A 12,315-nucleotide genomic window follows, 5' to 3' on the forward strand; every position below is an offset into this window, starting at 1 on the left:
TTGTGTGTGTGTATGTGTGTGTGTGTGTGTATGTGTGTGTCTGTGTGTGTCTGTGTGTGTGTGTGTGTGTGTGTATTTGTATGTGTGTGTGTGTAGAGCACAACATTTATTGTTATCAATAACCGTAATAAAAAATGCAGTTTTGAACTAGAAAAGTTGCTGGAGAAACATTGCTTGGAAGTAAAAATTGATGGACCTTTTCTAAAATTTCAAATTATCTAGAACTTAGTATGAAATCGCTTGATTTTCAGAAAGAATGGCTGTCAAATTTGTACAGCTTTCTTCACATGCAATGGCAGTACTAGTGGCTTGTCAGTACTAGTGACTTGGCAGTACTAGTGGCCTGAGCTTTGTTCATTTGCAGGCTAGGTGTGTTTGCAGGACAGGTGTATTTGCAGACCAGGTGTGTCTTACCTTGACTCCTCCCCAGCTGTTGTGCGACAGGAAGTCGACAGGTGAGGTGACGTTCACCTGGGCGGGGAAGCGCAGAAGGAAGTCCAGCTCCGCAGGGTTGATCAGCTTCTGCATCAGGAGGACCTGTGAAGAAGGAACGTGCACAAAGCCTTAAAGATGGGCTAACAGTTACTTCCTGTATATAATACTATGCACACATGAAGATCTGAGACTAACATATGGGCTAATACTATTTTACTTACAACAGTAATTGTAACATGTATGCACACAGATCTAAGGTTTTGCCTAAGGGTTGATTAGCTTCTGCATCAGGAGTACATGCAAGGAAAGAAGGATGCACAACATCATAAACTTGAAGATGGGCTAAGGGTTACATGGATGCTATGCCTAAGGGTTGATCATCTTCTGCATCAGGAGCACCTGTAACAAAGGAACATGCACAATGTCTTCAAGATTGGCTAACAGTTAGCATGCATGCAGATCTAAGACTTTGCCTAAGGCCACTTAACCCACTAGGTTAAAATTGTCTGGATCGAGCCCAATTGATTAGCTTGGACCTGGCTTCAAGCCAGATTGAACCGGATCAAAGAGAATCAATTCGGCTCGATCCAGACAATTTTAACCTAGTGGTAATGGGGCCTAAGGGTCTATCAGCTTCTGCATCAGGAGCACCTGGGAGAAAGGAAGGATGCACAAAGCCTTAAAGACTGGCTACTGGTTACTTACTTTTTGACAAGCACAATGAACAGTGGACCATGGCTTAACGTCATGTCCTAAGAATTGCGACCCTGTCCAGTAGCATGCAAGTCAGGTAGCAACAACAGCTCGCAACCTCTTGGTCCTGAGGCAGGGTTGCTAACCACTGGACTATACGTGCCTATCAGAACTGCAATGTTTTACAGTAGCGTGCATATCAACAAAGCCGGGATTCAAACTCCCAACCGCTTGGTCCAGCGGCAGGCCAGGGTTGCTAACCACTGGACTTAACGCATGCCTAAGGACTGCAACATTTAGTGTGCATGTCGGGTGAGTGACATCAGCCAGGATTCGAACTCCCAACCTCTGACTTGGTCTTGAGGCAGGGTCGCTAATCACTGGACTACATAATATATATGCTTCATGTAAACAAAAAAATACCTGCTACAAGCTGTACACCTGTCAGACAGGTACTGGTACAGGTAAACTCACCTGGAAGGCCACCTGTGCGGTGAAGGTGAGCTTGTCCCGCTCAAACAGACCACGTGTCGTGTAGATGAACACGGACCAGGTGATGGAGTCAATCAGGTTCACCACACGCACTTTGACCTCCTCAGATGGCGTAGCACGTTCGATGGCCTTGTTGAACACAACGCTGAAGGCCTGGTAGAGGAAGGAAGACATTTAGTATTGTCCTGCCACTCTCTTACGTTTGTAAGTCCCGTGGTCTTTACTTGTGTCATATGTAGCATATCTTTGGCTTGCTGTCTTATCTTGTTTGCCATCTCCCTCCTGTATGGCCGGTGATAATTATACAGTCTTGCTAAACACCATACTTAAAGGTATGCCAAAAAATAGTAACTGTTGCAACAGTTACTGGATATTATGATTTTGGAAACAGTCAGCATCCACTACTATACCTTTCGTCAATGACACAAGATCAACAGGTTTATAACTGAAAGTCAGAGAAGGGACCATTCTTCTTCAACTTACCCCTCACACCAATGGCACAATGATCACATTGGATAAAAAAATCTATCATGAGCTGGCTAGTCCACACAGTAACAACTGATTAGCGTGACGATTTTCCCAGTAGATGACACACCCACCTTGAGAGAGAACTGGTAGAGCGGGTTGATCTTGTTCAGGTCGTTTAGGATGAAGAAGAGGAGAGAGGCTCGGGCGGCGGCGGGTCGGTACCACTCACGCGCTTCGTTAATCTTCACCTCCGTTACCTTCGCCTCGTTAACCTACAGTACAAGGTAATTAACAAGTTATTTGTTTGTTTGTTTGTTTGTTGAGGGTGAAGAAGAGAAGAGAGGCTCGGGCTGCGGCAGGTCGGTACCACTCACGCGCCTCGTTAATCTTCACCTCCGTTACCTTTGCCTCGTTAACCTACGGAACAAGGTAATTAACAAGTTATTTGTTTGTTTGTTTGTTTGTTTGTTTGGTGAGGATGAAGAAGAGGCTCGGGCTGCGGCGGGTCGGTACCACTCACGGGCCTCATTAATCTTCACCTCCGTTACCTTCGCCTCGTTAACCTGCGGAACAAGGTAATTAACAAGTTATTTGTTTGTTTGTTTGTTTGTTTGGTGAGGATGAAGAAGAGAAGAGAGGCTCGGGCCGCGGCAGGTCGGTACCACTCACGCGCCTCGTTAATCTTCACCTCCGTTACCTTTGCCTCGTTAACCTACGGTATACAAATCAATAAATGAGTTATTTATATTTGATGTTTATTTCATGTCACAAGGGACAACATTTGCCTACTGGCATTTTTTAATGCCCTTGGGGAAACCGTAAAAGTACATGAACCATATGCAGGAAAATTTACATGTATTGTTTCATAGTTTCATATAGTAGCAACTTGTCTAAGTTGCTACTATGAAACTAAGTTGACCAGCAAACAATTGACCACAATGCAGAGGTGACAATGATGTTACTTAAAACAAGTTTTGTTACTTCTAAATACGAATAGCCTGACTCTATCATTCTTCCAAGATCGTGAGATGCTACACAATCTACATTGTTTGTGATTTAAGAAGTTTTCTACCCACCTTAACCTCGATCTCGGCGGCCGTGCGCTTGGTTGTCTCCAGGTTCTCCACCAGTGCGGTGTCCCCAAGGAAGTTTCCCTCGGCGGAGGACAGGCGGGACAGAAGGTTGTCCTCCAAACCCTTCAGTGTGATCTTAAACTCGTTCTGCTGACGTGTCAGCTCGCTCTGAGAAGAGGAGGGGGGAGAAAAAAAATTAGACTTTGCCTGTCTGTAGCCTGTCACACATTCAGAACCTTGCCCACCTAACCAACCAAGGTTGGCTGAAGTTCAGGAATATTCTGGCCAGATTTAGGCCACGCATATTTTCCAGTATGAATCAACTCAAATTTGAGTTAAATTTGAGTCAAATTTGATCCCCGAACAATGCTGACCTACTCACCAGAAAACTGACATTCAGAACTAGGAAAGCCAAGTGAAGACAACTTTGGATCCTCCAAATGCTCAGGACCTAGCACTCCAAACCTGACTTTGTGGTTTGGGTTAAAGACAATACACACGCTCAGATCCTTACCTTGAGTGTCTCGAGATCAGGCCTCTCGCAGCGTACCACTTCAGCCAGTAACTGGTCCTCCAGGCCGTCCCTGGTCACAGTGAAGTTGATGAGGGTGGACTGAGCCTGCATCTCCGGCTTGTAGTGAGGGTTGGCCAGCTTGGTGTGCAGGATCAGACGGAAGTTAGGGTTGTACTCGCACTCCTTGTCTCCGATTTTGATGTAGCTGTGGGACAAAACGTGGACATTTTATAATTTTTTCTTTTTAATTTTTTAATTGATCTTTGGCACATATGGGTAGTCCCTTCAGCCAAAATACTGATAATGTATGTCATTGAGGATAAAATGAAATCTAAGGCCAAAACCCACAAGGGCATCCAAGGAAGAGATGGATGGACAACATAAGGGAGAACTTCCATCACCTAAACCTACATGATAACGTTAACCCACAAGATGGGCAAATCAAGCCTGGGCGGGCTACCATCCAGCCTGATCAGCATCAGTATGCAAGCACATCTAACTCTCAGAAGAGGGGGAACAACAGACATCAGACCGGATAGTGATTGAGTGTGAGTAAGTGTAAGCAGACTGCAGGACCTCGTAAAATTGTCTGGTGAGGGTACTAGTACATTGTCACAGTAATTTTCAATGTTACCTGTAGCAGTGCAGGTATGGAGAAAAAAGGATTTTGAGCCCTGATACTAAGCCAATACAACTGAAGTCCCCTTACCGTCCCTTCTTGATGGTGTTCCTGCCCAGCACAGGGTCCAGAACCGGGTCTGTCTCCTCTTCCAGGTTCTCTATCAGCACCGTGTCTCCGTCTGACAGGGCCCGCTCTATCACATCAAGGTAACTGTGGGGAGAAATTAAAGAGTTAGAAAACAAGAAAATTAAACAAAAAAATAAACCAAGAAGAACAATAAGTTACATGTTGGGTAGGGTTATGTACAACCACAACAGCTTCCTTTCGAACTACAGATATTTCTAAAAATAAATAAAGAGACTCATGTTACACAATCAAAATTAATCCAGCCAACATTTTGGAGACTGTCAGTGTCACCCTCCTCAGTGCAATGACTACCAGGTTTACCAAAATGTCAGCTGAATAAAACACTCACTGTAGTGTAAAAAGAGTCTCTTTATTCAGTCAACTACTTTAAACCAACCTGATGGAAGTATTCAGGAAAGCAGAAAATGACTGCAAAACCCCCAAAATAACTAAAAAAAAACAATATTTTCAACCCAACTCACCCCCTCTGTCCGAGTCTCACCACCTTCAGGTCGGTGCCGTACTTCTGCTTGATCCACTTGATGCCCTGGAGCTGTGGGTCGATCATGAGCGGCCAGCGCTCACAGTTGGACAGGATGGTGGCGTTCTCGGTGGACATGCGGTCGCTAGGCAACCCCTCGTTGTTCCAGCTGGCGATGTCGGCATCGTCCGTCAGCATGGAGAGGGGGTCCAGCTCAGGGGTGATGGGGATGGGCACCTGGGGGAGAAAAGGATCGGATTTTATGTGTTCCCTATATTTTCCCAAACACTGCAGTTTCATTACCAAAAACATGGATCTAGTGCAGGGTTTAATATGGGGATAGGAAACTGGGAAGGGTTGAGAATGAATAATTACATTGAATAAATACAATTTAAAGTCCCTTTTTTTGTCATATTGTCTGGCTGCTCCTACCATTTGTTGTTATAAACTAATTTTGTCCTACCAGTAATTTGGTTGCTTAGAGTGGCCAATCATGCCCATACTGATGCTACCATTGACGATAACAAAAAGTACAAACTTTAAGGCAAAATTTTTTGTCTGTTTTCCTCAAAAAGGCTTTGTTGTAAATGCTAAAAGCTTTTACATATTAAATGGATAAATATAATTGGCAAACTCAAACCACATTTGAAAACGTACTATTAGTAAGTAACAAACAAGAATCATGATTCCCTGCCATACCTTGAGTCCCTTCATGAAGGGCAGCCAGCGGTCGTCCATGAGGTCCATGCGGTACTTCTTGGTGAAGCAGCCGACGTACGACACAAAGGCCGTGATGAGCAGCACATCTCCCACCAGCATCTTCTCCTGCTCCTTAAACTGGGCCACAGACTCCGCCCAACGCACGTTCTCAGACGCAAGGCCGCCAACGAGTCTGTAAAAATTGTAGGTACACAGACATACAGTTATAGAAATGTAAGTTTTGTATTTCATGACGGCACGTCTCCCACCAGCATCTTCTCCTGCTCCTTAAACTGGGCCACAGACTCCGCCCAACGCACGTTCTCAGACGCAAGGCCGCCAACGAGTCTGTAAAAATTGGAGGTACACAGACATACAGTTATAGAAATGTAAGTTTTGTATTTCATGACAGCACATCTCCCACCAGCATCTTCTCCTGCTCCTTAAACTGGGCCACAGACTCTGCCCAACGCACGTTCTCAGACGCAAGGCCGCCAACAAGTCTGTAAAATTTGGAGGTACACAGACATACAGTTAAGCTTACTGGAAAAGCAATGTAAGTTTTATATTTCATGACAGCACATCTCCCACCAGCATCTTCTCCTGCTCCTTAAACTGGGCCACAGACTCCGCCCAACGCACGTTCTCAGACGCAAGGCCGCCAACAAGTCTGTAAAATTTGGAGGTACACAGACATACAGTTATAGAAATGTAAGTTTTGTATTTCATGACAGCACATCTCCCACCAGCATCTTCTCCTGCTCCTTAAACTGGGCCACAGACTCCGCCCAACGCACGTTCTCAGACGCAAGGCCGCCAACAAGTCTGTAAAATTTGGAGGTACACAGACATAGAGTTATAGAAATGTATTACTAAGTTTTATATTTCATGACAGCACATCTCCCACCAGCATCTTCTCCTGCTCCTTAAACTGGGCCACAGACTCCGCCCAACGTACGTTCTCAGACGCAAGGCCGCCGACAAGTCTGACAGATAAAATGGATTTTAGATAAACGGGGCTCTAGATTCTGCCCAATGCACGTTAATTCTCGGACGCAAGACCGCCAACAAAGGTTTGAGGTGTTCAAAAACTATTTTTATTGTTTAATAATTATAATTATCGTAGAGTGGAACTGTACCAAGTACAGTTGGCATATCGTCTCTAGATGCATTATCACTAGATGATTAATACCTATGGGTCACTAATGGCTGCTATGCACTTCTTACATCATTTTTACTTTCGTTGGCAATACTGGCCCAACTGGGTGTAAGGTAACAGAGATATTAATTAGTCCCAAATTAAACCGGAAGGCCCCAATTCCACCGGAAGGCCCAAAGTCAACTAGAAGTCCCAAAATTCTTTGGATGGGCCAAATTAAACTGGATGTTATATATAATGATGTTACTGACCTGTTAGCGAGAGAGATGGTCCTCTGTGTGCTCTCAGCCTCCTCCTGACAGCGCAGCTTCTCGGCCGTGGCCTTCTCAAACGCAGCTGTCAGCTCTGCCAGGTTAGCATCCAGTTCCTGACAACCGCAAAATACAATGCTTAATAGTCATGTCTCATAGTCCTTTCATAACTGGATTTCTATGAAATTGGATTCAAATAGCAAATTTAAGTACATGTACATGTACCAATCATGTACCAGGTATATTACTTTCTTCATCTTTTATATCAGTATTATATCAGTATCAATCATATTCTACTGATTCAAATAGCAAATTATGGTAACCATCCTATATGTAAGTTGTAACCAGTGCATTACACACTTTTTATTTGGACAATATCTAAAAAAAATGACTAATGCTAGAAATTTCACCAAATTGAATCAACGATTATTCTTTATTAAGCACATTCTCATCCCATACTTATCTTTACTTGATAGAAAAATAAGTCTAATAGTATTGTTGTTATAACGTAGAAGGTGCATAATCAAGTTTTATCTAACTTGTACAATTGTTTTGAAATATATTAAGTAAGGTTAAACAGTTAAAATTCACCTGAATCTTGGCCTTGATGGTAGCGAGTTTGTCCTGTGCGGCCGCCAGCTCAGCGTTGGCCTGGTTCAGCGCGATTCTCTTCGGCTCCACGTCGCAGTAAACCTCGTAGAACTTCATGATGTTGATCACCCAGGCACACAGACCTGCAGGAATGAATGAAGGAGTGAGTGAGTGAATGGATGGATGGATGAATGAAGATATCTTTACTGCAACTTCTTTCCACTGGCAATAGTAGTAATTGAAAACTAAGCATTTGCAAAGTTTATCATATAGTATCATAATACTAAATACTTGAGGACCAGGCACACAGAACTGACAAATACGCAGCCTCTATGTACCTATCTGCTATTTCTGTACTACACAGCAAACACGATTTCAGCACCAGGGAGAAGGACAATGGTACCAATCTGATATCCTCAAAAAGAATTGGATCATAGAAATTACATGTACTATCTAGTAACTGTGCACTATCTGGCCCATTGCATGTATATACAACAAAACAAAACAAAGAAACAAACGTACCTGCTGCAGCCTGTGACTTGGCGCGGATGAAGTCAGGGTCAAACTCCTTGTCGGCGAGGTACGGCTGGATGGCCTTCTGACAGTTCTCGTGGACGTTCTCCTTGTCATAGTTCACCAGCTGGTTCAGGAAGTCATCAACCTGTGCACAAACAAACAAACAAACAAAAAAACAAGTTAGAGTCTGACAGTTCTCATGGACGTTCTCTTTGCCATAGTTCACCAGCTGGTTCAGGAAGTCATCAACCTGGACACAAACAAACAAACAAACAAACAAGTTAGAGTCAAATGCCTTGTTTGTAGATTTGTAGGTTGGGATGGATGGTTTTCTGACAGTTCTCAAATCCTCAAACTGTGCATGTTAAAAATGAAAATCCTTTCCTTTTTACAATAATTTAGTAATACTTTTAAAAATGACAACATGTCTCATTCAATTTACTATCTCACTGAAATGCTAGTCTTTTACACACAGACGACTGTGACAACAAATACAGATGCTAAGAGAATATTGCAGTTATAGTTCTATTGGACAAGTACATGGTGAGCAGTGGACCTTACAGGACTCTTTCATTATCCTCTTGATAAATTTCTTCTTAAAATGTCTTGCAGAACCAACAAAGTACACTACATATTATTCATAGACATAGCCACTATAGCTCTAGACAACTACCTTTTATCATGTAGATTTTAGTTATTTTATACTACGTTTCATTGTTCTTTTCTACTTTGTAATCTGCAATTAGCCCCATGTATTTGCAATAAACTTCTATATTATTTTTTATCAATAGGAACAAAACAGAAGTTTCGTACCTTGGCCATGACCACCTTGGCTGCCTTCCAGCTCCTGTCTTTTGGCACCTTGCCTCCTGGTGCAAGCAGCACCATTACTCCGGCTGTCACGTTTATCACAGCAGCCGGCGGGGAACCTGGAATAGATAAGGTAGTACTATAAACAGAGATCCAAACCAATGCATTGTGAATGGTTTCATCAGGTTGGTAAGTCACTGATAATTCAGCTGACGTTTCGGTGACTGTCTTCCACAGGGAAATTTTGACTGGTTCACATTTCCCTGTAACCACGCATATGTGTACATGTAGATATATTGTACGTTTGGGAATGCATCTGTAGCAGCAACACCTGTGCTGCAGTGCAATGTGAACCAGTCAGAATTGCCCTGAGGAAGGTGACACAAAAAATGTTGGCTGAATAAAAAACTTGGTTGTGTAAAAAGAGTCTCTTTACTCTGACGTGTGTTACCTGCGTGACGTCACAGAAGCGGTGGATTGCTCATTCCTTGACAAAGACTGGAGTTGTACAGTCGAAAATTTGGGTGAGTCCAATTTCTTGTGTTGGAAATTACAGTTTAAACTTGTTTCCTAATAACTTCTACCAACACAGATGGACAAGAAAAGGTTATGGCAGTTACAAACCGAAGGACTTGAGCTCGGTGAGGTTGGTCTTGTTGAGCGTGTCCAGAGCGGCCTGCGCGGCGAGGAGGGCAGGTTCAGCCTTGGCCAGATCAGCCTCGCAGGATGCTGCCTTCTCACTCACCTCATGGTTAATGATGGCAACCTTTGGGGGGAAGCATGGAGGGACTCGTCAATGCAATTTCATGGTGGAAAATCTTGGGGCATCTAAATAAAGAAAGGGTTCAGCCTTGGCCAGGTTGGCTTCGCAGGACGCTGCCTTCTCATTCACCTCCTCGTTAATGATGGCAACCTTTGGGTGGAAACGTAAAATGTATATTTACATTAATGTGAATTACTAAGTATATTTTGTCGAAATGTTTTGTTAGAATAGGCCTCGCTTAGAATTCAGCCATTACAGCTGCCACTAGATTTGCAGGATGATGTGTTTTGACAAGACAGTAGGGTCACATTTCAGGACAGTGACGATACAGCAGACTAAATAATGGATGCAGAAAAGATTCCAGTTGAAGCTTTAAGACAGTCTTTTGGTTACACTCTGCCCATTTCCACAAGAATGTTTTATGTGTTGAAGTGTGAAATTTTGAATCACGCAAAAAGCTAACATAAAAAATTTTGCTAAAACTGTTGCTTAGTCTTTGGACACATCTTGTAGCTGAAAAATGACCAAGAATTGAACTTAAGAATCTTAAATCTTTCCCAAGCTGTGTGACCCCTGACCTTTTTCTCCTCCTCGTCAGCGATGGCCTTCTCCTTGCTGACCTTCTCGGTTTCCACGCCGACGACCTGGATGAGCTTGTCTGCGTCCTCGTTTTTCTGCTTGAGCTCCACTTCCTGGGAGGCAAGCTTGGCCTTCAGGTCATCCACCTGTGGAACGAGAGAGTAATGGAAAAGAGAGAAAATGAGTTCTTCTGCTTCAGCTTCATTTTTTAAATCCGTTTTACATGTAGGTTGTCAAGTTGCTTCTAGCATATACAGTGGCAGCCAGTTAATTGCAAAACGCTTATAAGAAAAAGTCTGCTAATTGAAAAGAATTGTGAAAACCCAAACCGTTTCCCATTGACACCATTGTTTATCACGCCCCTTATTTGAAAAGCCAATGCCGGCTATTTGAAAAAAAAATTGTCAAGTTGCAACACATTTTCAACCAAAAACATGCCAAACAAATCACCAAAATCGGCGGAAAATTTCTTATATCAAGACATCAAGCCGCCAAAAGGGACGAAGTTGTCTGTTTTGAACCACAAAGGAGGCCGAAATTTACGTTGATCGAGCGGTCGGGCGCACATCGGCACTACGTAATGAGAAGCGCGAGCCGGTTCATAGCCGCCAAATGCGGCATGCTTTTGTGTTCTTTTAGCCTGTTTATTCCAAGAACGTTTAATTTCTCATACAACTCATTTTTTAATCATCAAAACCATGTCTCTACTTGTGTACTGCGCCATTATTTTGAGTTTATTTCGACTGCGACACGGCGCTATCGCCGCTTCAACACGCCAAATGTGCCGCGAAAAAACACCGCATGGGATGATGGGATACTGCTACCCACGCCGCGTCCGCCATCTTTGTTTACTTCCCTGAACGCTAATGCGAGAGATCCCCGTCAACTATCGCAAATTTCCATGTAACCTACGGACATCGTGAGCTAAAAAGTCATTAACATTGAAATGAACAGTTTATTGTTGCATTCGTTACGATAATTTTCGTGTGCTAGCCGGAGTTTCTGAAAATTAAGCGATCGAAGCGATCCTTTGTGAATTGTGCTATCGACTGCTTTCATGACGATCGTCTGCATTTTTGTCTGTACGCTACTTGATTGAAGTTTTCCGTTAATCAAACTTTATTTTTTGCTACTTTCGTGATGTAAAAGTACGTACAGGCTGATGATTGTGCATGTATTCGTTGCTTGTTTTGTACGTAGCAAACGTAGCATAATTCGTTTATTCGTTCGAGTAGAGCCTGCCGATAGCACATGATGTCTAACGTATCGCGGCGTTCTTCCAGTCTTGGAAAAAACGAAAAAAATACGTGTGTACGTCAACGAAAAAATTAAAAGCAAATTTACCGATCTCAATAAAGTTCACTGTTTTTAATGCGTAAATGTGACTCGTGTTTGTATTCTTTGTGTCGTTATGTGTTCGATGCCCTGTCCACCCCCCACCCCCATAGTTTCAATGAAGGCCGAGAGTTTGAGCCTCAGAGTCTCTTAATCGGAAAGGCCGGGTATTTGAAAAAAATGTGCTGACAAATTGGCTTTTCAAATAAGCGGCTTCTACTGTATCTACAAAACATTATTGATACACCTGAGGAGAGGGAATGAGAGAGTTAGGAATGGATGGATGAGAGATGAATTGAGTTCTTCTGCTTCAGCTCAACCTCCTGGGACACCAGCTTTGCCTTCAGGTCATCTACCTGGGGAGAGAGAAGAAAAGTGGGAGTGAATGAGGGAATGAAGTAATGCTTCAGCTCTACCTCCTGGGACGCCAGCTTGGCCTTCAGGTCATCCACCTGGGAGAAAAGAGTGAGGGAAGGAGGGAATGAATGAGTGAATAAAGTAATGCTTCTGTCAATCAGCTCCACCTCTTGGGACGCCAGCTTGGCCTTCAGGTCATCCACCTGGGGAGGGGGGGGGGAGAAAAGTGGGAGTGAATGAGGGAATGAATGCCTATTGAGTGGAGTGAATGAAGTAATGCTTCAGCTCTACCTCCTGGGATGCCAGCTTGGCCTTCACATCATCCACCTGGGGGGATGAGTGAGTGAATGA

General features: G+C 43.4%; 1 protein-coding gene across 1 annotated transcript in view; it reads right to left on the minus strand.

The window, feature by feature from the left end:
• The window catches only part of LOC109462636 (dynein beta chain, ciliary-like), a 73,562-nt gene that overhangs the window by 9,525 nt on the left and 51,722 nt on the right, over nucleotides 1–12,315 (minus strand). Inside the window, 14 exon segments of the mRNA XM_019759199.1 lie at nucleotides 415–537; nucleotides 1,603–1,773; nucleotides 2,220–2,360; nucleotides 3,165–3,329; nucleotides 3,676–3,880; nucleotides 4,385–4,507; nucleotides 4,906–5,141; nucleotides 5,604–5,796; nucleotides 7,014–7,129; nucleotides 7,605–7,747; nucleotides 8,127–8,265; nucleotides 8,934–9,049; nucleotides 9,555–9,696; nucleotides 10,272–10,418. Of these exon segments, the coding sequence (XP_019614758.1) occupies nucleotides 415–537; nucleotides 1,603–1,773; nucleotides 2,220–2,360; nucleotides 3,165–3,329; nucleotides 3,676–3,880; nucleotides 4,385–4,507; nucleotides 4,906–5,141; nucleotides 5,604–5,796; nucleotides 7,014–7,129; nucleotides 7,605–7,747; nucleotides 8,127–8,265; nucleotides 8,934–9,049; nucleotides 9,555–9,696; nucleotides 10,272–10,418 (2,160 nt within the window).

The sequence above is a fragment of the Branchiostoma belcheri genome, unplaced genomic scaffold, assembly GCF_001625305.1.
Source record: "Branchiostoma belcheri isolate BF01 breed outbred unplaced genomic scaffold, Haploidv18h27 scaffold12, whole genome shotgun sequence".
Classification (NCBI taxonomy): Eukaryota; Metazoa; Chordata; class Leptocardii; order Amphioxiformes; family Branchiostomatidae; genus Branchiostoma; species Branchiostoma belcheri.